At 40.6% G+C, this 22,508-nt stretch overlaps 2 protein-coding genes across 2 annotated transcripts in view; both read left to right on the forward strand.

The window, feature by feature from the left end:
* The first annotated feature begins 1,551 nt into the window (after window positions 1–1,551).
* Window positions 1,552–5,271, forward strand: PET117 (PET117 cytochrome c oxidase chaperone). Its single transcript, XM_017664116.3, has 2 exons — window positions 1,552–1,763; window positions 5,094–5,271. Exons 1-2 carry the CDS (start codon window positions 1,668–1,670, stop codon window positions 5,241–5,243), a joined length of 246 nt encoding a protein of 81 aa, XP_017519605.1. The 5' UTR covers window positions 1,552–1,667; the 3' UTR covers window positions 5,244–5,271.
* A 286-nt stretch (window positions 5,272–5,557) lies between these two features.
* KAT14 (lysine acetyltransferase 14) overlaps window positions 5,558–22,508 on the forward strand; it is a 39,320-nt gene continuing 22,369 nt past the window's right edge. The window contains exons 1-6 of the mRNA XM_017664114.3: window positions 5,558–5,818; window positions 7,702–7,820; window positions 11,365–11,486; window positions 17,707–17,888; window positions 20,585–21,001; window positions 21,120–21,688. Coding sequence (XP_017519603.2) covers window positions 5,560–5,818; window positions 7,702–7,820; window positions 11,365–11,486; window positions 17,707–17,888; window positions 20,585–21,001; window positions 21,120–21,688 — 1,668 coding nt within the window. The 5' untranslated portion in view covers window positions 5,558–5,559. The remainder of the gene's footprint in view (window positions 5,819–7,701; window positions 7,821–11,364; window positions 11,487–17,706; window positions 17,889–20,584; window positions 21,002–21,119; window positions 21,689–22,508) is intronic.

The following is a 22,508-nucleotide window of genomic DNA, read 5'->3' on the forward strand; positions in this document are numbered from 1 at the left end:
ATAATCAACATGTATATGAAAAGTGCCCAACCTCACTAATCATAAGGGAAATACAAACCACTACCACAAGGAGCTATCACTTCACACCTGTTAGAATGGCTGTCATCAAAAAGACAAGAGGTAACAAGTGTTGGCAAAGATGTGGAGAAAGGGGAATCCCTGTCACTGTTGGTGGGAATGTAAATTGGTGCAGCCGTTATAGAGAACAGCATGGAGGTCCCTCAAAATATTAAAGATAGAACTACCACATAATCCAGCAATCCTACTTCTGGGTATATACCCAAAGGGAATGAAATCAGGATCTTGAAGAGGTATCTGCACCCCTATATTCATTGCAGCATTATTCACAATAGCCAAGACATGGGAATAATCTAAATGTCTATTGATAGATGAATGGGTAAAGATGTGGCACATATACACAACAGAATATTATTCAGACATAACAAAGAGGGAAATCCTGCTATTATCGACAACATGGATGAACCTGGAGGGTATTATGCTAAGTGAAATAAGCCAGACACTGAAAGACAAATAAATACTGCATGATCTCACTTACATGTGAAATCTAAAAAAGGTGAATTCTCAGAAGCAGAGAGAGGAATGGTGGTTGACAGGGGCTAGAAATGGGAGAGATGACAAGCTGTCCGTCAAAGGATAAACAGCTTTAAAATGTGTGTAGCACTTTAACATGCTGTTTGCCATTAACACCTCTTCATTGGCTGCTCTGTCATATACTTTACAGTTTCTGGAAAAGACAAACCTCTTTCTCCCGCAGGGAAAAGTGAGAATTATGCCTTGCACAATGCTATTCGCTATTCCCGACGGCCTTTTTCATTCTATCATGTATTTTCCTAATAACGTGGGAATCAGGAATTCTATCTTACTGATGCGGGAACTGAGGGTCCAGGATGTGAAGGTGATCTAAGGATCAATCACACGGGAATCAAGCTGACCAGCGCCTTTCCTATCAAGAGACAAATAGGTGTCGCTTCCTGGTTTGTATGCTCTTTAAGCCAGAAGGCTTTTCGATTCTAAGAAAAATCAGAGCCTGACCAAGCATCCCACGGCGTCAAGAAGAAAGCTGGCGACTGTGTCTACAACGTTTAGTTGTGTATCTTCAAGCAAAACTCTATCTACTGGTGGCACCTGCCCCGCCAAAGGGACACTGAGGGCTGTGCTCAGTGAAGTTGGTATGGAGCAAACCTCCATGCTGTTTTTTTTCTTTTTGGTCAACACCGGATCAGCATCGCGCTCAGAAGAGGCAGGTGCCAGACAGCGCTCCGCAAAGCACGGCAGTGGGAATCCCACACCCGGGACGCTCCCACCCCTGGGGGTTTGGGGGTTAGAATGCCAAGGTTCGGCTTGGAACTCCCCACCCTGGAAATATGTTAGGGCCAGCTCCGGGCCCGGGCTCTTTAGAATTTAAACTGGAGTGTTCTAGCCCGCAGGGCAGGGAGCGCGCGCGCAACGCCCGCTTTCGGCCGGGTAGTGATGCCGCTCGCTGCTCAGCTCTCGACTGCTCCTGCCTGGCGGCGGCAGGAGACGTAAGCGGTGGCTAGGGTTCTGAGCTCGAGGGGTCGAGCCTGCCCGCGCAGGCAGAAGCGCGCGCTCGGAGGGGGTTGGGGGCCCCTGGCGGTCGTGAGCCGGCCGCTTCGGCAGGCGTTGGGATGTCGAGGAGCTCGAAGGCGGTGCTGGGTTTGTCGGTGGTGCTGACAGCGGCCACCGTGGCCGGCGTGCACCGGAGGCAGCGGCAGGACCGGCAGGTTGGTGTCACGTGACTATACATTCGGGGCTGCGCGGCGTTTTGGGCCCTGTGGCCCCTCGCGGCGTGGGTCCGATTCCTGGTCTTTCCCCTCGCTCCGCGTCTCCGCGGCTGCGCGGCTCCGTGCACTGGGGTCCGGGGGGTCTAAGGCCCTCCGCGCGGCAGTTGCTCAGCTCCCGCGAGCGCACGCCCAGGGGTGATCACGGTTCGGTTTTCGAGTCACAGCCACCTTGCTGTGACGAGGATCTCTCAGCATCTCTCCTGGTCGCTAGAAAGGGGAGGCGGGAAGGGGTTTCCTTGGGGTGCATCCAGCAAGTTGACCGCTCCACAACGCCAGGCCCAAGGTTGGGTCTCAATTCTAATGTGTTTAAATGCTGAGATTTTATCCCCCAGGATAAAGGACGCTTCCCTGCACTCACATTTCGTGTCTCTGGCCAAGGTAATTTGGTGGATGCTTTTTTTTTTTTAAGAGGAATTCGTTGCTCCGGAAACTGGATTCTGAAAACCAGCCTCCAGATTTTCTTTTTTCGGTGCTTTACTTTGTGGAAATATCCGTGATTTACTTCATCAGTGTACCGAACGGCCGGCTCTTTGTCTCTCAGTTCATGTTCTCTTTCTTACTCAAATTGGCAAACGTTTAGTGACTGATCGGTGTGCCAGGCCCCACACTAGGCACTTTGGGAAACAAACATAAGGAAGCATAGCCCTTCCTGAATCTGCAATTGATTCACATTAATGCTGAATGTTGAGTGTGAGAACTGGTAACTAGGTCGGTGCAGGTAGCAGGGTTGAGTCTATTTTGCCAGAGGAGGAAAGGAACTGGGTGGATCAATAACAGTGGTTTCTTGCATTTGGACTGTGCTGTGTGCCCGGTATACAGAGAAGAAACAGGTGAGGTCTTTGTGTTTGTTCACAACCTGTGGAAATTGGAGAAGGTGTGATGGTACAGAAATTTTTTGGGGGTGGGATGACTGATGATGACAGGGCATGGTAGTGATAGATTTCTGAATAAAGTATGGGTTCCCAGGGGTAGCTTTTGGAATAGAGGCCCGAGAGTTAACTCCTCTAAGAAAGAGAAAGAAAAGATGGTGATCCAGAAAAAAATTAAGATGGAGTAGAGGGTGGTATCTCAGATGTAGCTCTGAGGTCAGTGAAGGCAGAGATTTTCAGAGTATGGGGTAGGAATGGGTAAGAGCTTGCTTGGTTCTAAACACTAGCTACCCATCTCATGCTCCTGGGAGGTTTTACAATATAACAGTCTGGGTCCTACTCCAGACCTATTAAATCAGAGTTTCTTAGATGGGGAGTCATTCAGACTTAGGTATATTTTAAAAGCTACTCAAGGGATTCTAACAAGCCACCAGTGTTGAGAATTGAATCATTGTGTTAGGGTGGAAGAGCAGATAGCTTTACATATTTGGAAATTAGAGATAAAGAAGGGGTTGACCAAAATAACTTGTTTAGTTTACATCCAATCATTCATTTTCGACTTACTTTGAAACAGTGGGAAAGAAACAGAACAAATGATTGACAGGGCAGGTGTGTCTGAATGTTCAAGGAAGTTAGAAATAAAGCAAAGAGTATTGTTTCCCATCATTTCTTGACTGTCTACCATGTACCAGTGACTGTACTTGGCACTTTGTATACATGGTCTTTAGTTCTCATAGAAATCCAGCAAAGCCAGTAGTACTGCACAGGGAGCTAGAGTCTAGGTGTTAGAGTTGTGATAGTGAAGAGGTCTTGGTGTTTAGTCAGGAAGACAGTTACAGAAGGGATGTGTGAGGCAATCAGCATAAACATGAAACTTGGAGATAGAGTCAGTGATGGATGCAGAGCAAGTCTCTCCACCTGTGCTGAAGTCTGAGAAAGGAAAGGGGGGATCTCAGCAGGTGTGGAAGGAGTGGTTCCAGGGGATGGTGTGGGGTCATGGTGTAGGGGTGTCATGGTGTAAGGCACGCAGGACTGGAACAGCTGGGGAGGGAGGAGAGGAATGAGCATCCCCATTTCTGCCTCTGGAGATCTTGCCAAGGGTGCAGGGTTCAGGAAAGTTGGTTTTCAGTTGGGTTACCAATCCTAGGACTCCTGAATTTCCCAACTTCCTCATAATAGCAAACAAAGTTCTAGGCCTGGAGGAGGTCCAGCAATTAGGTACTTGGTGAGTTTTAAAATAGATACAATAATAATTTTTTTTAAATACCCAGGCTCTGGGTATCTTACTTTTATTTTACTTCACAAGGCCACTGTTGAAAACTTACTAGAGTATTTAGTGACGTATAAACTATAAAATGTTAATTATTAGTAATGACTGGGTTGATTGCTTTAAAAAGTCTCATCTTAGGTGCCAACTCCATGGTGTGGAATTTTCTGTCTTTTGTGCTTATCCAAGTAATGACTGCAGATGGGGCCTTTAGTTCTTCCACTAGTAGTAGCCATCTTTTTTTCCTTCTCTTACTATTATGTAATTGATTGGTAGTTCTGTATATAATTTTTACTTTTTCTCTTTACATACCAGAAGCAGCCAGCTTATTTTCTTTCATCTTTACAGTTTGTTCATATTTTAGTAATCTTTCCTCTTTGATGTTTATTATTCAGCTAGGATAATTGCTAAAAGGATGGTAGTTCGTTCATAGTGTTACTATAGTAACTCGTCAAGTATTTAAAGCCTTATATGTCATTAAAATTTTTTTTAAAGAAATAGAGCTTTATTTTCTCCACATTTTGACTGTATTTACTAAATTCTTACTTGAATTTAACAATATTATAACAGGATGAGGATAGGAAAGAAATTTTGCCATCTCAAGTGCCTATAAAAAGATTCTCATAAATATTTGTAATGCTGCCTTCAACAACGTGAAAACTGTTTGCCATGCTCCCAAAAATAGCTTACGGGCTTTCACCTTTGTTAGCACCATTAATCTATTTATTTATTTACTTGCCTTTTATTTATTTTTTATTTTGGTATCATTAATATACAGTCACATGAGCAACATTGTGGTTACTAGATTCCCATATGTCATTTAAATTTAAAATTCAACATGGAGTTTTTTCTTTCTTAATTGTTATTTCCCATTAACTTTTCTATGCTTAATGTTCAGGAATTTAAGAGTATGGTAAGAATTCATTTTAGTAATAACACTATAATACACTACCAAATTAATTTTATGGTTTCTTTATTATATTTTACATTGATACAGAAAGTTAAAATAGTAATTGGGTATTTGGAATCTAAAAGTTTTGAGTATATGTAGGTAACACTGTTAGACTTGAATGGCACAAGGATGGGAGCTGCCTTTTCTGGGAGTTACCTAAATTCTGTTTCTTACATTTTTAGAGGCTTCATGACGGAGTGATCAGAGACATTGAGAGGCAAAATCGGAAAAAAGAAAACATTCGTCTTTTGGGAGAACAGATTATTTTGACTGAGCAACTTGAAGCAGAAAGAGGGAAGACATTATTGGCAAAAGGATCTCTAAAACGTTGACTTGAAGTGAATGTGAAATATCAGTGGGACAGATAGTATTGAGTCTGCATGTGTGTGTGTTTTGATGGAGAATAGCTTAGTGGGATTTTCAGACTTTTTTTGTTACTGTTCTTTTAAACCTGAACAAATGAAAGGACAGTGAATCATATACTCTGAGTTACTGCTTTAAAAGTCTCTTGTATCTTTCTGAAGAACTGGGCACACACTCTTTTGAAGAGTTTCTATTTTTGTGTGATCCTGATAGGAACCTCTTCAAGCGTGGTCCAGAGTTTAGGATTATTAATGAAAAGCACTGAGACCCTGTGAGAAAGAAAGGATGGATAGTAACATCCACCTGAGTAGTTTGATAAGCCGACATGATGATGAAGCCACAAGAACGTCTGCCTCAGAAGGACTGGAGGAGGGTGAAGTGGAAGGGGAGACTCTCCTGATTGTTGAATCGGAGGACCAGGCATCTGTGGACTTATCTCATGATCAGAGTGGGGACTCCCTCAACAGTGATGAAGGAGATGTGTCCTGGATGGAGGAGCAGCTGTCCTACTTCTGTGATAAGTGCCAAAAGTGGATACCAGCCAGTAAGGAGTTTTTCAATTCCTTTATTTGTCAATTGCTATGTGAAGGTTTGTTTTTTTACCTGTGAATGAATCATGAATGTAAAATAGACTTTGATAAAAAGATAATTATTCTATTTATTATATATTTTAATTAGTTTAGTTGATTACAGATTTATATGAAACACACATTTATGCTAATAAAAATTACTGTCAATCCCTGCCATGTTGTAAAATTAATGTTTTAAGTGTTAACACAATAAAAATTAAAAATTGGAAATCCTGTGTTCCTTAAAGAATTAGCCATGTTTTTCTACCAATATCATGTTGTGGAGTTGGGACCAAATACTCTGTCCAGTGTAGAATTAAAGTTCAAGTTCATAAAAATTACTCTGTTAATATTTAACTTACACAGAAAACTATTGCTGTTATATGCTGAAGTAAATTGGAATTAGCAGATTAGAAGTATACTGTGCCCCTTTTCTAGGACTGTTCGTGTGTTCTACTTGCTGGCCACCTTGATCTGCTAGCAAGAAATACATACACACATATCCCCCCGATATTTCAGTCTTTCAGTTCAGTGTTTTCAACTGCCAGCTTCCTTGCTCTCAAGGAGTACACTTTACCAGCCATCATGAGTGTATCAAAACAAAGAATTTTCCATTAGTCAGAGAATAATGGAAAGTGAAGACATATATACTGGAGGAATTCTTTGTGTAAGAGATTTGTAACTAGGTCAGAGAAATTTTTATTTATACATAATTTTATAATTATGAAGTGGGTTGTTTACTGGTGTGTGCAAATGCTTTTAAGACATTCAACTGTTCAGACTAATGGTTACTACTAACAAATTAATCTGTAACACTTTCACAAAAAACAAAACCTAGAACTTAACTATGTACTAGCTAGTTTTTGCTTTGGGCTGTCTCTTTGCTTGTTGATTCAGGGTCCAGCCTGAAAATCTCAGTGTTTTTCCCCTTGTTCTTGCAGGACGCATTTTAAACTGCCCTCCATGATCAGGCCCTGCTAACTTTTCCAGTCTATCTCCTTAGTGTCTTCCTAAACCACACACATAAACAGAACTTTGCAGTTAGATTTTAATCCTCCACAAATTCTTTTTTTATCCCTGGGTCTTTGCATATTTTAATTTTTTAGAATATGTACCTCTGTGGCCACTGTACCCTCTCCCATACACATAAACACCCCTCTTCCCTGGCCAATCCCAGATACCCTTCAGGTCCCCTTTCCTACCTTCCTGATAGGGGCTGGGCACCCTTTACGTACCTTCACACTGATCTACAGCACACATCATATTTCTCTGCAGTGATTGTCATGTCTCCCGAGCATCAGCAGCACCTGGAACTTTAAAAAATGCAGAGACCTAGGCCCCACTTCCAGGGATTGGTTCATTTCATGTGGGTGTACTCAGGCATATTAAAAAAAAACTTCCTGGTGATTGATACACAGTGAGGATAGAGAACCCCTGTGCTGTTGTGACTTTTTTTCTCATACGTAGCCCTCAGAATCTATAAACTGCTGAGAGCAGACATAGTCTGTCTTGGGCAATCTATTCTCAGTTCCTAGCTCAGTGCCTTATGTGATGAGAGCTCAGATACTTTTTGAGAGACTGAAGAGACCTATAGGAGTCAGGAATGTTAACAGTTGGAAAATCCAATGAGAGCAATACCTGCTTTCCCAGTCTCTTTCCTAAGGAACCATAGAACAGCCGGCATGTACTTGCTGTTAGAAAAATAATAATCTCTCCTCTACTCCCCATGCTCTCTTGGGTTGGCCAAAAAAGAGGAAAAACACATGGGAAACTTGGAAAATCTGGTTGATATCTGAGTAAACCGTTGGGTTACTGGTGCTCTAGTAAACCTATTATTTTGTTTCTGTTTCTCTCCTAGGTCAGCTGAGGGAACAGCTCAGTTACCTTAAGGGTGATAATTTTTTTAGGTTCACTTGCTGTGATTGCTCAGAAGATGGCAAGGAGCTGTATGAAAGGTTGAAGCTGACATGGCAGCAAGTGAGTAAAAGGTCTTTCTCTAGAATTGTTGAGGTTGGGCCCCCAAGGAATTTATTGGAATAAATATCTGAAGAATGAGGAGCTTATGTATGAGCTTTTGAGTTGTTCTGAGGGTCACTTTTTATTTTGCAGTGAAAATTATATACTGAAAATATGGAGAAAGGAGTAAAAATACTCACTAACTTAGTGAATTGGGTTTGGGATTCTTGAAAATCTCACACACACGATTTCATTGATATATAATACCAAACTGATTTTCATTGAAAATGAGGCTCACATTTTTCTAGCAGCTGTTTATAGAATAAAACCGTTGTCAAAAATGTAAAGATGATCACATTGGAAATAGACTTGGAGGATGTGGCTAATTGCAGAAACCAACATAATCCAGCTTTTCTGCCTTTGAACTCTGACATGTTTGAGTATTTTCTGCTTGATGGATATTTGTGTCCACATTTAACCATCTCCAGTACCAGTGCCTTCATCCAAGCCATGTGTAGTCTGAACAATAGCTTTTTACCAATTTTCAGGTTGAGTTAATTTTTTTATTTTGTTTTATATTAATATATCTATAACATGGCACTAATGTTTATGCAGTCTTTAAAAATGAATTACACATTACTCAGTTGTTGTGTTTATTTATTCAACAAAAAATGAGTGTCTGTGATGAAGTAGGCACTGATCCAGGTCTAGAGATTTACTGTGATGAACACAACAGTTACGACCCCAGCCCTAGGCAGCTGACCTTCCAGACATTTATTTTAGACAATAAGCAAACAAGTAAACAAGTTAGTTACCCATAGCACATTTTTGTTATGAAGGAAATAAACAGGGCAATGAGAAGAAGATTTTAGATTATCCGAGTTTAGTCATTTAAGGTGTTTTGTGTAAATTATAGTGGCTTTAGCAGTCTCAGGCTATTATTTTAATTATCTATGCTTTATTAGGAGATGTCCTAATGATATCTGTCAGTGGTGAATTGAGGGGGCCTTTCTTGACTTACCTGGAAAGATAAGTAGAAAATGAAACGAATGTTGTAATTGGGCTATTTTTCTCAAAGTGTACATGGGATATACTGTGTCTAGGCAAGGTCAGGTTAATATTAATAGATTATTCTGATGCATACATACACAGGCAGATTTGCATTCTGCCTGCAAGCAGCTTCTCATAAAGCTGTAAAATGGAAGAAGAGAAAATACATAATCTATTTTTAAGAATATGAGTTTTGTGTGGAAGCTCTTTTTAGTAGAAAAACTGGCTTTTGATTATATTGCTCTGAATATGTAATATTGGTCAGTTTGCACGTTTAATGGACTACCACTACTTGAAAATTATTTTTTCACTTCCAAAAGACATATTAATGGTGGATAATACGCTGGTGTGATGAAGTGATAACTTCGATCTGACACATCTGGTTCTTGTTAAAGTACTGACAAGTGCTTTTTGTTGCATCTGAAAAACTCAGTCTCATGAAAGACAATCAGTTGGTCTTGCATAGATTCCATTGACGTCACCAAATACTTAATATACTGAAATGTGAGTTTCTGTCTCCCGACATCTTTAATTTTGTATTTGGTAATTTACCAAAGTAAAAAGTAGACATGCTTGTTGTATTACAGAATACAGAATACAAATAGCAAAGGTCTCTTTCTTCCAAGGCCCCTTTCTCTGTCCTCTCCTCAGTGACTTGTGATCAAGTTTAAAATGTAGGAAGAACTTCATCATGCATTTGGGAAGGATAGGGTATTTTTTACATTCTTGTCCTGGATGCTCTTTCTCACATTGCTCGTAAAGAAATATACCATGATCTGTGCTCATTCGGTTCCTGAGTGTTCTTCCACAGTTGCCTGGGAAGACCCTGCTCTTCTGGGCCAGCCCTGAGCTAGGCCTGGGGGCACATCTGGTTCACAGAGCTGGCCTGCTTCTGATGGGCTTGGTCTGGTAGTGGGAGATTCTTTTAGATCACAAATTCAAGGAAAGGCAGAAAACCATGTCCTTCATGAAGCTGGGTTTGTAGTTTGCTCATTAAGTATTAATAATAGAAAAAGTTGTTTTCAACTAAATATATTTAACTTTTTAAAGTCATGAAGTATTTCAAATACACAAAAAGGTGCTGGCATTAACAGATACTTATGTATCTACCCCTGAGATTGAAACCTCAGGACTCTGAGAGTAGGCAGAAGCTCATTTCAGTCTTTCATTAAAGTATTTCTCAAACAATAACTTTTAAAAGTGTTTAAATATAAGTAGCATAAATTTTACCATTTAATTATTTTTAAACATACAAATCAATGCAAAAGTAAGTTGAGGAATTTGAAAAATCTGTTGATGAGGTCATTTGTTTGGTAGATCATCTACAGGTTTTACGAGTTTAAGGATGGTGGAAATTGAAGTTTGGGTGGTGGAGTCATCAGAATTAATGGGCCCTTTTGAGTCATAGGTTTTCCAATTGGACCAAAAGTTCTGACTGAGCACAGGAGTTGGTAGGGGCATGAATCCAGTTTACTACACTCCATAAACCTTTGTGATACTCCTTGTGGAAAGAATTATTCTGTCCCCTTCTCATTTTCAATGGCCTGAAATCAATCATTATTTTTATCAGGTTGAAAATACAGCCTTGCATAGCTTGTACAGTTTTGTCCATTTATGTAAAATTATAAATAACAAAATTGCATATAGATGTAAAAAATGGCTGGAAGGACAGTCACTGAAAATGTTAAGAATGATTATTTCTCGATGGTAGATTTAAAGTGATTTTTACAACTCCTTTGCTTTTTCTCTTCACTAGTGATGCCCTACAGTAAGCATGTGTTATTTATATGTCTAGAAAATACTTCCTCATTTGGGGCCATGATTTCATTACTTATAAAATAACAACATTGGACTAGATTAGGGGTTTTCACAGGCAGCAGTTGGAGGTGTGTTGGAGCCCTCTGAGAATGGGCTTTCCAGTTCCCTGCCCCTTGCCTAATGCCAATTTCATTTAAAGAAGGGTTTCCAGGGCTAAAAATGGTTAACCACTGAGTAGATGGTATCTAACATACCTTCTAGCTTTGACATTCTGAGAGTTTTTTGTTTCTGCCCTCTAAAGAGCTTAGAAAAGTAAATATGCAGGGTGACTTTCAAAATATCTAATAAAGGGTAGGCACCTTCAGTCAGGAAATGCCTACAGTGGGCCCTGGAGGCCTCCTGATGACCAGCAGGTTATACTTACTTAGTGCTTGCTGCATTGTGGGGATGGATGGATCCTGGGACCCAGGCATAGGTTGCTTAGGAAGTGGTGATTTATCACAATCGTTTCAACTACACATCAGCCCTGTATGTGTGATGCTTAAGGACAACTGCATGTAGTCAAGTTCGTTCATGATATTCATCTAATAAAAGCAAAAATGGAGTAAAACTCCATATGAGAATACAGTGAGATGCTCTCCTTGCTTTTTCCCTCTGCTCCCCACCATTCCTGCTCAGAATATAAAGGAAACTTTTTCCCCAAAAGTGAACACCCCAGTTGTGCTCTTCTCACAGCCCTTGTTCATTTGTATTTCAGGTGGTCATGTTGGCGATGTACAACTTGTCTCTGGAAGGAAGTGGGCGTCAAGGGTATTTCAGGTGGAAAGAAGATATCTGCGCTTTCATTGAGAAACATTGGACTTTTTTGCTAGGGAGTAGGTAATATGATTTTTAATAAATTTGTATTTGAGTGAAGATGTAAAGAATGAAGTACATGAGATTTAAGACAGCTCAATACAGCTCTTTAGAGAATTAGAGTATTTACTTGGAGCAATGACAAAGAATTTTTTAATTCCAGAAAATGTTACTTTTTTAAGTTAAAAAATTTAGGGAAAATCAAAGTGGAAATGTTTCCTTTTAAAATGTTAGTTTCCTTAGTTCTCTCCTCTGACTTCCAGAATAAACTGTTGGTTTCTACTGAGCATGAAAAGATTTTGAAGAGATACTTAGAATGTTAAGAAATAGAGTTTGATTAAATGAGGCTGTTCTAATAGTAGGATGAGTAAGTTATTTAATTTGAGGAGATAGGATTTTAAAATGAGTGCTTTTTAGAAGGTCAGAGGAAGAAAAATAATGGCAGCTATTGACTGCACCCATTTTTTTATTAACTGAAAGGTAGAAACCATTTCCTACTTCTTGGTAGTACAGTACTTAGCAAAGTATAGGCATATTAATATGCAGATGGCTTATTCATTCATTCTTTTCATGATAATGCTTTGATTTTACTGCTGAACACACCTCCTTGGCAGCTTCTTTGGCTCATCAGACTTTGGGATGCCAGTGCACAGCCATTGAGACCATATGCTTTAACTGAAAAGGTCCATGTGGATCTAACATGACTCTTACTGCTATTAGGGATTCGTGAGTTTGCAGCTGCATTGGTGAATTATTTGAGATTCTAATTGTTAGTTGCCATCTGAAGTTCTGTGTGAGGCTCATAAATCTTGCATCATTACATCAGTGTAGGCATGCTGCAGGCTTGGCTGCTGCTCTGCTCATGTTGGGTCAGAACTGGGGGTTTGCATCTGTCCTCACTCTGAACTCATGGCAGCCTCTCTTTCTTTGGGTGCTGACAAGTCCCAGCTCTGCCAGCAATGTTGAGGGCTCAGGGACAGTGGACGGGAGGTGTGACCTTCTGAAGGCTGGCTGTGAGGAATAAATAGGATAGTTCAGTGCTTTTTTACAAAGGGTTATTTTTGTTCTTGAGTTATTTAGTGGTACTAAGAAAAGAATTGACAGTATAACTGATTCATTTTTTTGAAGAAAGGAAAGCTGTTGTCTTAGTGCAATGATTTAGCACTATTTATAGACCTTATTATACCCCATTTATAAGGGACAAGAAAGAGAAAAAAGGATAAAATTAGATCTTGGAATGTTTTAATGATCTCCCTGTGCTGTTCTGTTTAGTGGATTGTCTGGAAGAAATTGGATTTAAGTTGCCCATTTTTAAGGGTTTTGCTCTATTTTAACACAAGTTGTACAGTTGTTTCATTTGTTCATTTCCAGAGCATGTTAGGAGAATAATCAGCTAAGGCTCTTTTCTTTTTAATACTTCTACTGAAAGGCATTAATTACTTTCCAGCTTTTATGTAGTTTAATTTTAACCATTGAACTAGTGGGTTTTGGGCATATTAGTATATCACTTGAATTATCATTTACTTATTTAAATCATCACTTAAAAAAAATCATTCATTTTAAAAAGAAACTTCACACCACCATGGAAAATGGAAAATCCATATCATTTGCCATAAATAGAATTAAACTATAAAAATAAGTACATTAAAAATAAAACAATGCAACCTAAGTGTCCATCAGTAGATGAATGGATAAAGAAGATGTGATACCTATACACAATGGAATATTATTCAGCCATAAGAAGAAAACAAATCCTACCATTTGCAACAACATGGATGGAGCTAGAGGGTATTATGCTCAGTGAAATAAGGCAGGTGAAGAAAGACAAGTGCCAAATGATTTCATTCATCTGTGGAGTATAAGAACAAAGCAAAAACTGAAGGAGCAAAACAGCAGCAGGCACACAGAACCCAAGAATGGACTAACAGTTACCAAAGGGAATGGGACTGGGGAGAATGGGTGGGAAGGGAGGGATAAGAGTGGGGAGAAAAGAAAGGGGGCATTATGGTTAGCATGTATAATGTGGGGGGGGTGTACAGGGAGGGCTGTGCAACACAGAGAAGCAAGTAGTGATTCTACAACATCTTACTACACTGATGGACAGTGACTGTAATGGGGCATGTTGGGGGAGCTTGGTGATAGGGGGAGTCTAGTAAACATAATGTTCCTCATGTAATTGTAGATTAATGATATAAAAATTAATTAATTAATTAAATAAAACAATGCTATAAATTACAGCCCAAACCTATGACCTATAAAGGCAATCCAAGGCCCTCTTTCTTGATCACAGAGGGGGACTACATGTGTTAATGAGTATTTAGGGCAACAAACTTTCTCCTTTATCTGACCAGAAGGAGCAAAATAAAATTAAAAATTATTCTTTGACTCCTTGTCCTTCAGTTTCCTGCCTCAGTGCTAATCTTCACTTTGGGAACTGCTTTAAACATCAGTGATTTAGAAAAGCCACCTGAAACCACTCTCCTGAGGTGGTCACCTCGTGCTCAGACACCTCTTGTATAAGATACACAGACACACCACATCCCAGAGAAGCGGCCAGCAAATAGCACACACTGTTAAACTGTTTTCATTGCTAGTAGATTTTAATTCTGCTCTCCTTAAAACAGACTTTAAATTCTTAACAGTGATAACCATTTCTCTTTTGTCACAGGATCTAAGAATGCTATACTGTGTAATGAAGTTCTAAATTTGAATACATCTTCTTTCAGATGTTTACAGGTTTTTCTTTTTGCCTCTAATGTTTTATTTAAGTTTAGACCTGTGGAGGTTTACATAGGGCTAATCTAAATAATGTTATGTACCTACTGTAGAAACAAGTTAAAGAGTATATAAAAGTTTAATTAACTGCTGCAGTTTAATTGCCTTTGCCTGTGTGATCATTTAATCTGCCCTTATAATCCTGGCCTTGAATTCTTCCAGAAGGTATAGCTTTGATTAGTGAAGAATAGTTTGAATACTTTTGGCTATTACCGTATTTCATTGACTTTAAGATGACAGTTTTTCAAATTTTGACATCTCTGATGGCTGGATACAACCTGCAAGTGATGGTGTGTTATAATTTAATTGATAGCTAGTTTCTTTCTTGTTCATAAAATGGTTATCTTAATATCAGTGGATCTTACATTTGATAAAATATAACAAAACACATTCATAGTATTTAAAATTTTTTAACTGTATGACAAGGATCCTAGGAAGATGGCAGAGTAGGAAGAGTCAGAAATCTGTTTCCTTACCTAGACAGTAACTGCAAAGGCAGAATCTGTTTGATGTAATAATTTTGAATCTCTAAAGTCTTTTGAAGGCTTTCAACTTCCAGGGGGAAGGCTTAGAAGTTAAATTGCAGTTAATTTTGGTCAATTTCAGCACTAGCACAGTAGCTTCTGCTAGTCCCACTCCTTCAGCTTGGTAGCAGGCAGCTGTGCCCATGTTTCCTGAGCACTTTGCACACAGCTATGGGAGCCGGGATAGACAAGAGGGTCTTGTACTCCAAATAGCAGGAATCTACTCTGATCACTGCTGGCTGCCTCTGAACACAGAAGTTCACACACATACCACACGTACTGTTGCAAGTCTCTCCCCTTCTGGCTGAAATAACATTAAGGGGACTTAAAGGGTCCCTACTTTCCTAACCCCTCTTCATTCTCCTTACCTCCTTTTTTGGAGCCAGACATTGAAAACTAAGACATTCAAAAGGAACGACATATATAGGGTACAATATAATGATTTATATGAAATACATATTTGGTCATTCAGAGAACCAAAATGTATTTCTGTGATATATTTGGTCTTCATCTGCAGTTCCTGAAAATGCTTCAGAGTCATAAAGGTGAAATGGATGTCTTGTTATGTTAATAAGGTGACTTTTGGTAACCCAAGGGCAAGGGCTTGTTGCCAGGAGGACCAACCACATCATTAGAGGGTAGGAACTTTCAGCCCCCACCTCCTCAACCTCCACAGAGGGAAGAGGGAAAGGGAGCTGGAAGTTTAATCAGCCAATGGCCAGTGACCTGGTCAATCATGATTATTCAATGAAGCCTTCATAAAAACCCATGAGAACAGCATTTGGGCCCTATTTTTTTAATCTTGTTTTCCTATTTGGACAGCTTCCACATTTGAGGAGCCAGAACACCACATGCCACTGAGGCAGGCCCCAAGCTCCATGAGGATAGAAACTCCTTTATGTGGGACCTTACCATGTTTATTTCTTTATCTGGCTGTTGACTTGTATCCTTTATTAAACTGGTAAATGTAAACATTTCCCTGAGTTCTGTGAGCTACTCTAGCAAATTAATCAAATCTAAGAGAATGTCTTTGGATTTCCTATGTGCAGTAGGTGGGTCAAAAGCACAAGACCAGCCTGGGGCTTGTGATCAGCATCTGGAGTGGGTGGTGAAGGGCAGGCTTGTAGGGTGGAGCCCTTAACCTGGGCAATCTGATGCTGTCTCTAGCAGATAGTATCAGAATTGAGTTGAGTTCTCTAACATCCCACTGGTGTCCAAGAAATAGAATTGCTTGGTGTTGTGCATGGGGAAACATCCCCACCCTAACCCCAACACACATACATTGGAACTGGGTCCAGGAACTCTAAAGGAAGGGGAAATTAGAAAGTCACCGTGCATTCCCAGGGGAAGGCACAGGCTCAAAAATGACCTGAGAAGACTGGGTTTATACCTCAGGCTGATCTTTGGCACAGAGATAGTCTGCAACAATCAAAAAAGCAAAACTTATAAACCTTAGGGAAGGAAAATAATCTGATATCCAGAGTAATTACATTAGATTCACATGTTCAATTTTCAACAAAAAAAAATTACAAGGCATACAAAGGAACAGGAAAGTATGGCCTATTCAAAGGAAAACAACAACCCTAACTACCTCTGAAAAGACCTAATGGTGAATCTATTAGACAAAGACTTCAAAACAACTATCTTAAAAATGCCCAGAGAAATAGGCAAGATGTGGAGAAAGTCAAGAAAACAGAAATAACAACAGAGATAGAAAACTTAAAAAGAATCCAAAGGAGAACCTGGAACTGCAAAGTACAGTAACAAATGGAAAACTTGATCAGATTCAAATGCAGATTTGAGCAGGCAGAGAAAGATTATGTGAACTTGAGGATAAGTCTGTGGGAATCACAATGAGGAAGAGAAGAAAAGATTGAAGAAAAGTGAGTAGAGCCCTCAGGGCCTGTGGGACCCCATTAGCCGGACCAACATGCACATCATGGGATAAAGCATGTGGAAGGGTCCCCCTTGGTCACACTCTTTGGGCAAGAGGAGTGGGGCTTGGAAAGGTCAGAAAAGGTGAGAATGTGGTAGAGGTAATCTGAGACCTATACATTGGGGGTGAAAGCTAAGGTGTCATTATCCCAGGAGTCTCGGTTTTGATGTCTGTTTATTTTTCTGTATTTGTGTTTTCTAATACATCTTTACCTCAAAAATGCTTTTTTATTTTGCCTTCTTAGGGATATATTTCAACTGTGCTAGACTGGACTTAATATGAAAGACTGTTTTTTAGGATTTCTGGTAATAATTTATGTTTTCAAGGTGGAAAAAGAACAATTCCCTTTAAAAGAATTTTCAACAGGAAGCTGTTGAAAGCATAAAACACTTTACATATTTTATAAATACATTCTTGTGTAGTTATCTTTTTTTAAAATTTTTATTAAATGATTGATATACACTCTTATGAAGGTTTCACATGTAGTTATCTTCAAATGCTTTTTTTTGGACAAAGTTGGTTATTCCTCCAAGGTTCCACTCTCTTTTGCTATGTAAAGGCAAACAGGAGCATACCTCCAACTCCTTGGGTAAAATGAACTATTTACCAGGGCTAATGATTCTCTTGCTTGCTTTCTTGTGAGTTGTATTCACATATGAAAACAACTCAGGTCAACAAAAATTAGCCTGCAGAAATCTGTAATCACGATTGTGAGAAGGGTTTTATGAACTTTGTTTGAATTACTTAATTCAGTTCCCACATCAACGTTGTGAGGTAAATGCTCTTATCCTGATTTTAAAGATGAAACAGAGGCAGCTCGAAGGTTGTAGAGACAGGGTTTGAAGCCAGACAAGACTCCAGAGCCTCTATTAACTCAGGCTGTTCCTTTAAAGATTGGAAGTTCCGTAGCATATCACAGGCTTGGAGTCACAGAGTATATGTAGAATGTTTTTTCTGTATAATGATAGAACTGAAAAGCCATTGATTTTTAAATTCTTGGACTCTCCAGAAAAAAGACTTCGACCTGGTGGAGCACTGTAGCAGGTTGCCTTAGCGTGGGAAGTCCGATGTACTTCCGTTCAGGTGCCCAGGAATTTGGAGAACCAGGATGGTGGAAACTTGTTCACAACAAGCCCCCAACAATGAAACCTGAAGGAGAGAAGTTGTCTGCCTCTACTTTGAAAGTCAAAGGTACTGTTGTGATAGCAGTCAGTACAAGAGGTGCTAGCCAGATGGAAGGCAAGGCAGCTGATCTTAGGGGATGGCCCTGCTCTTACCAGGCAGAGCTTGTCTGCTGCTCTGGAGCTGTTCTGCTGGTCAATTTTATCATGATTTATTTTTAATTTAGTGTGCTATCAATACATACTATACAAAAGATACTATTTCCTAATCAAGTTATCAGTTTTATGAATTTCCTTTGGTATCTGAAAGGTTCTCTATTTTCAATCTGATTTTCTTTTTAAACTTTTTATTATGGAAAATTTTAAACATACAAATATGAAGAGGGTAATATGGTGAATCCCCATTTACCTTTTACTTCACTTCAGCAATTAATTTGTGTTTTCAAGGTGGAAATAGAACAATTCCCTTTAAAAGAATTTTCAACTGTCTGTCTCTCTGCTGCCCTCCCTCTCTCTGCCTCTGTCTGTCTCTCTGCTGCTCTCTCTCTCTCTCTCTCTCTCTTTGTCTCTGTCTGTCCCCCTACTCTCCCTGCTCTCTCTCTCCTCTCTCTGTCTCTCTGTCCTGCTGCTCCCTCTCTCTCCCCACCCCCCTCTGGGGGCAGCCATTTTCTCCTTCAGATAATAAAATCTCTTGCGTGGGCTCCTGAGTCATTCTGGGTAAGGAGGGTCGCGGCGAGATACCCTTTCATTGGTGCCGTGACTTCGGATGAGGCTGTCCCATTGACTTTGCTGTTCCTCCGGGAACCTGAGCTGCTTTGGGAACCCTCACTGCCCAATCCTCCTCCACGGGCTCACCGTCCATTTCCCCAGTCACTCGTCTTCTTGCCCAACACCTGCCTTCGATTTGGATTACCAACCCCTCTCCAAAGAGGATGATCCTTATTGAACCTGGAACACACCATCGCCACTGCAGACCAAGGGTTCATCTGAGGACCGCCCCCCATCAATACAAAAATGAACTTTATCGTCCCTAATCCAGCAGACTAACCTTCACCCCTTCCCAAATCCTCTACCACTTATAAAACAGAAAAGGGAGGAATGTAAGAATACAGTAATTTATCCTCCATTTGCCCCATTGTCCCAAGCACATAAGCCTGTGAGAATTATGCCTGGGCTTGCCTGGGGCTTGCCTGGGTTTACCCCGCCTTATCTCTAAACATCCCGACCCTCCCCCAAAGCAACAGGCCGAGCGGATCCGCCACAATAAAAGGCACCACACTGCTTCCCCCCCTGCCCTCTCTGTCTCTGTCTCTGTCTCTGCTGCGCGCTCTCTCTCTCTCTCTCTCTCTCTCTCTCTCTCTCTCTCTCTCTCTCTCTCTCTCTCTCTCCCTCTCTCTGTCTCTCTGCTGCTCTCTCTCTCTCTCTCTTTGTCTCTGTCTCTCTGTCCCCCTGCTCTCCCTGCTCTCTCTCTCTCCTCTCTGTCCTGCTGCTCCCTCTTTCTCTCCCCACCCCCCTCTGGGGGCAGCCACTTTCTTCTCCTTCAGATAATAAAATCTCTTGCGTGGAAAAAAAAAAAAAAAAGAATTTTCAACAGGAATCTATTGAAAACATAAAACACTTTACATATCATTTTATAAATACATTCTTGTGTAGTTAGCTTGAAATGCTTTTTTTTGGCATTTGTTCTTGCAATTAACTTCTTGCAATCTCATTTTATCTAGACCCCTGGGTACTTTCCCCCAGTCCTTCTTCCCTTGGATTATGCAGAAGGAAATCCCAGGCTTCAAACTTTCATTCCTAAGTATCTCAGTATGTATTTCTGAGAGATAAGGGCTCCTTTTTTTTAAAAGTCTGATCATGGTGCCATTTTCACATTTCACAAAAATTAACTAACTCCTTATTATCAACATTGATCTGATCTTTTTGTCTATAAAGTTTGAATGTGCTTCTAAATTTTTAAAAATACAATTAGAAAAAAATGAAATAGTATTGAAAAGTACAAAGCCTGTAAATTCCCCCACTGAACCCACCCTCTTGCTGCAGTTCTGCTCCCAGAGTAACTACTATTGTCTCTTGTGAATGCTTTTAGAAATTATCTCTGTATATTTAAACATTTTTACTTAAAACAACAACATAAATGAACTCACACTATAATACATCTTCTTTCTTTTCACCTTTCAGGATACCTTGGACATCTTTCCAAGCAGTACATATAGATGTATGCTGTTTTCTTTTATTTCATTGCATTCCATTGAATATTTATTATGATAATATAACTAATCCTGTTCCCTGTTGATGGACATTTTGGTTATTTTTAACCTTTTTCTGTTGTTTTAAACAATACTGCAATTGTACACATATGTGTATATGTGCAAATTTTTTGTGATAAATTCCTGGAAACAGGTTGTAGTATCAAAGGATATAGTAATTCAAAATTTTAATTGGTATTGCCAAATTACCCCCAAAAAGTTGTAATAAAATGTATATCCCTTAACAGAAGCATGAAAATATTCATTTCCCTATACTTTTCCTGAGTATTATCAGACTTTTATAATGTTTACCAATTCCGATAGGTGAAAGATAGTACTTAATTGTTGAAATTTGCATTGTAACCTCTTTTCTCTTAAGAGAGTGCTAAACCCTAGTTGAGGGCATTCATCAAACATTTCTCTATTTTGAGCATGGTGGTAGGTACACAATAATAAATTAGCAAAAGAAAATCAAGTTGAATAATTATTTTAAAATTTGCATATTCTTTTCTGGCAGCCTCAAAACCAACTTTAGATCCCATCATTACGGTTGAGGGACTGAGAAAACGGGCAGGTCGTAATCCCGTGGAATCTGCCATGGAGTTAAAAGAGAAAAGGTGCCGTACTCAGGAAGCGAAAGACATCAGAAGAGCCCAGAAGGAAGCGGCAGGCTTTCTGGACAGGAGCACGTCCTCGACCCCTGTCAAGTTCCTAAGCAGAGGCCGCAGGCCAGATGTGATCCTAGAGAAAGGGGAGGTGATTGACTTTTCATCCCTGAGCTCCTCCGACCGCACCCCGCTGACAAGCCCATCCCCTTCCCCTTCCCTGGACTTCTCTGCCCCCGGGACCCCAGCATCGCACTCAGCCACGCCTAGCCTGCTTTCAGAGGCTGACCTGATCCCAGACCTGATGCCACCGCAAGCCTTGTTTCACGGTAAGGCTGACCTGCTGGGGTCTTATTTTACCTGTGGGCCCAGATATGTGTGTGTGTCACCCTGTGGGTGGCATGCTCTGCATTCCAGCCTGTGTCTTGATTATACTCTTTTGCACAGATGATGATGAGATGGAAGGTGATGGAGTCATAGACCCAGGGATGGAGTACATCCCACCCCCAGCGGGCTCAGCCGCTTCTGGAACAGTGGCCGGGGGCAGAAAGAAGGTCAGGGCCCCTGAACAGATAAAGCAGGAGGTGGAGAGCGAGGAGGAAAAACCCAACAGGATGGACATTGACAGCGAAGACACGGATTCCAACACATCTCTGCAAACCAGGGCTCGAGAGAAGAGGAAGCCTCAGCTGGAGAAGGACAGGCGACCCAAAGGGCCCAGGTACACGCCTGTGAGCATCTACGAGGAGAAGCTGCTGCTCAGGAGGCTGGAGGCTTGTCCTAGTGCTGTGGCCATGACGCCAGAAGCTCAGAGACTGAAACGGAAACTGATTGTCAGACAAGTGAAAAGGGATCGGGGATTACCACTCTTTGACTTGGATCAAGTTGTCAACGCTGCTCTTCTGTTAGTTGATGGAATTTATGGAGCCAAAGAAGGGGGAGTTTCCAGGCTTCCAGCTGGACAAACTACATACAGAACGACCTGTCAGGACTTTAGAATCCTTGACCGATACCAGGTGAGCCTTAGCTGTGTTCTCAGACTCCTGGGTGTGGAGTGGAGCTGGGGCAGACAGCAGCAGGGAAGGAACACGGTTGTGCTGTGACTTTTAAAAACCTGAGTGATTTTGGGAGAGAGAAGAAAAGTGATCTGGGGAGAGAGAAAGTGGTTTTGGAAGAGAGAAGGGCATTGAAGACAGAACCTAGACATTTTCTCTGTATCTTAGTCCTTGGCGGTAGCTGTACATGCTTTGTGTCATAGCTTTGATTGTCAGATTTGAGACTGCACCAGACCTGGTGCTGAGCAGGATCTAAAGACTTGTAAACTTCTGTGTAGGGACGAGACACGTAGAATTAGCAGCCAAGGGATCACTGTGGTGTCAGTGTTGCTCAAGGGTATTCAGTGGACCCAAATTTGTGAGTGCTCCTGGGAACAATTAATTCTTGTCAGAGCTGCCAGAATACACCTTCCCACAGCAGAAACAAGAGGTCTTATTAGTTCCCTATATCTTTGCTGACTTGCTTCTAACTGTTTTGTTAATGTGATGGCTGTTAAGTGAAATCTTGGTTTTTATTTGCATTTCTTTGATTACAGATAAGGTTACATTTTTCATGTTTCTTGGTAGTTTTTCTGTCTGTGAATTGCCTGAATTCTTTGCACATTTTTCTGTTTTCTTCTTTGGAAACTAGTGGGCTCCTTTCTCTATTGCCAGTGTTCTGATGTTATTCTATGAGGTGTGAGGTATGGTGTACTTTCATTGTGCCGGACCTTTGGTGTGTGGACCCTTTCAGTTTAAAACTCTCCTGCTTGAGGTCTGTAGAGTCTTAATTTCCTGTCTT

This window comes from Manis javanica, chromosome 5 (genome assembly GCF_040802235.1).
Source record: "Manis javanica isolate MJ-LG chromosome 5, MJ_LKY, whole genome shotgun sequence".
In the NCBI taxonomy this organism is placed as follows: Eukaryota; Metazoa; Chordata; class Mammalia; order Pholidota; family Manidae; genus Manis; species Manis javanica.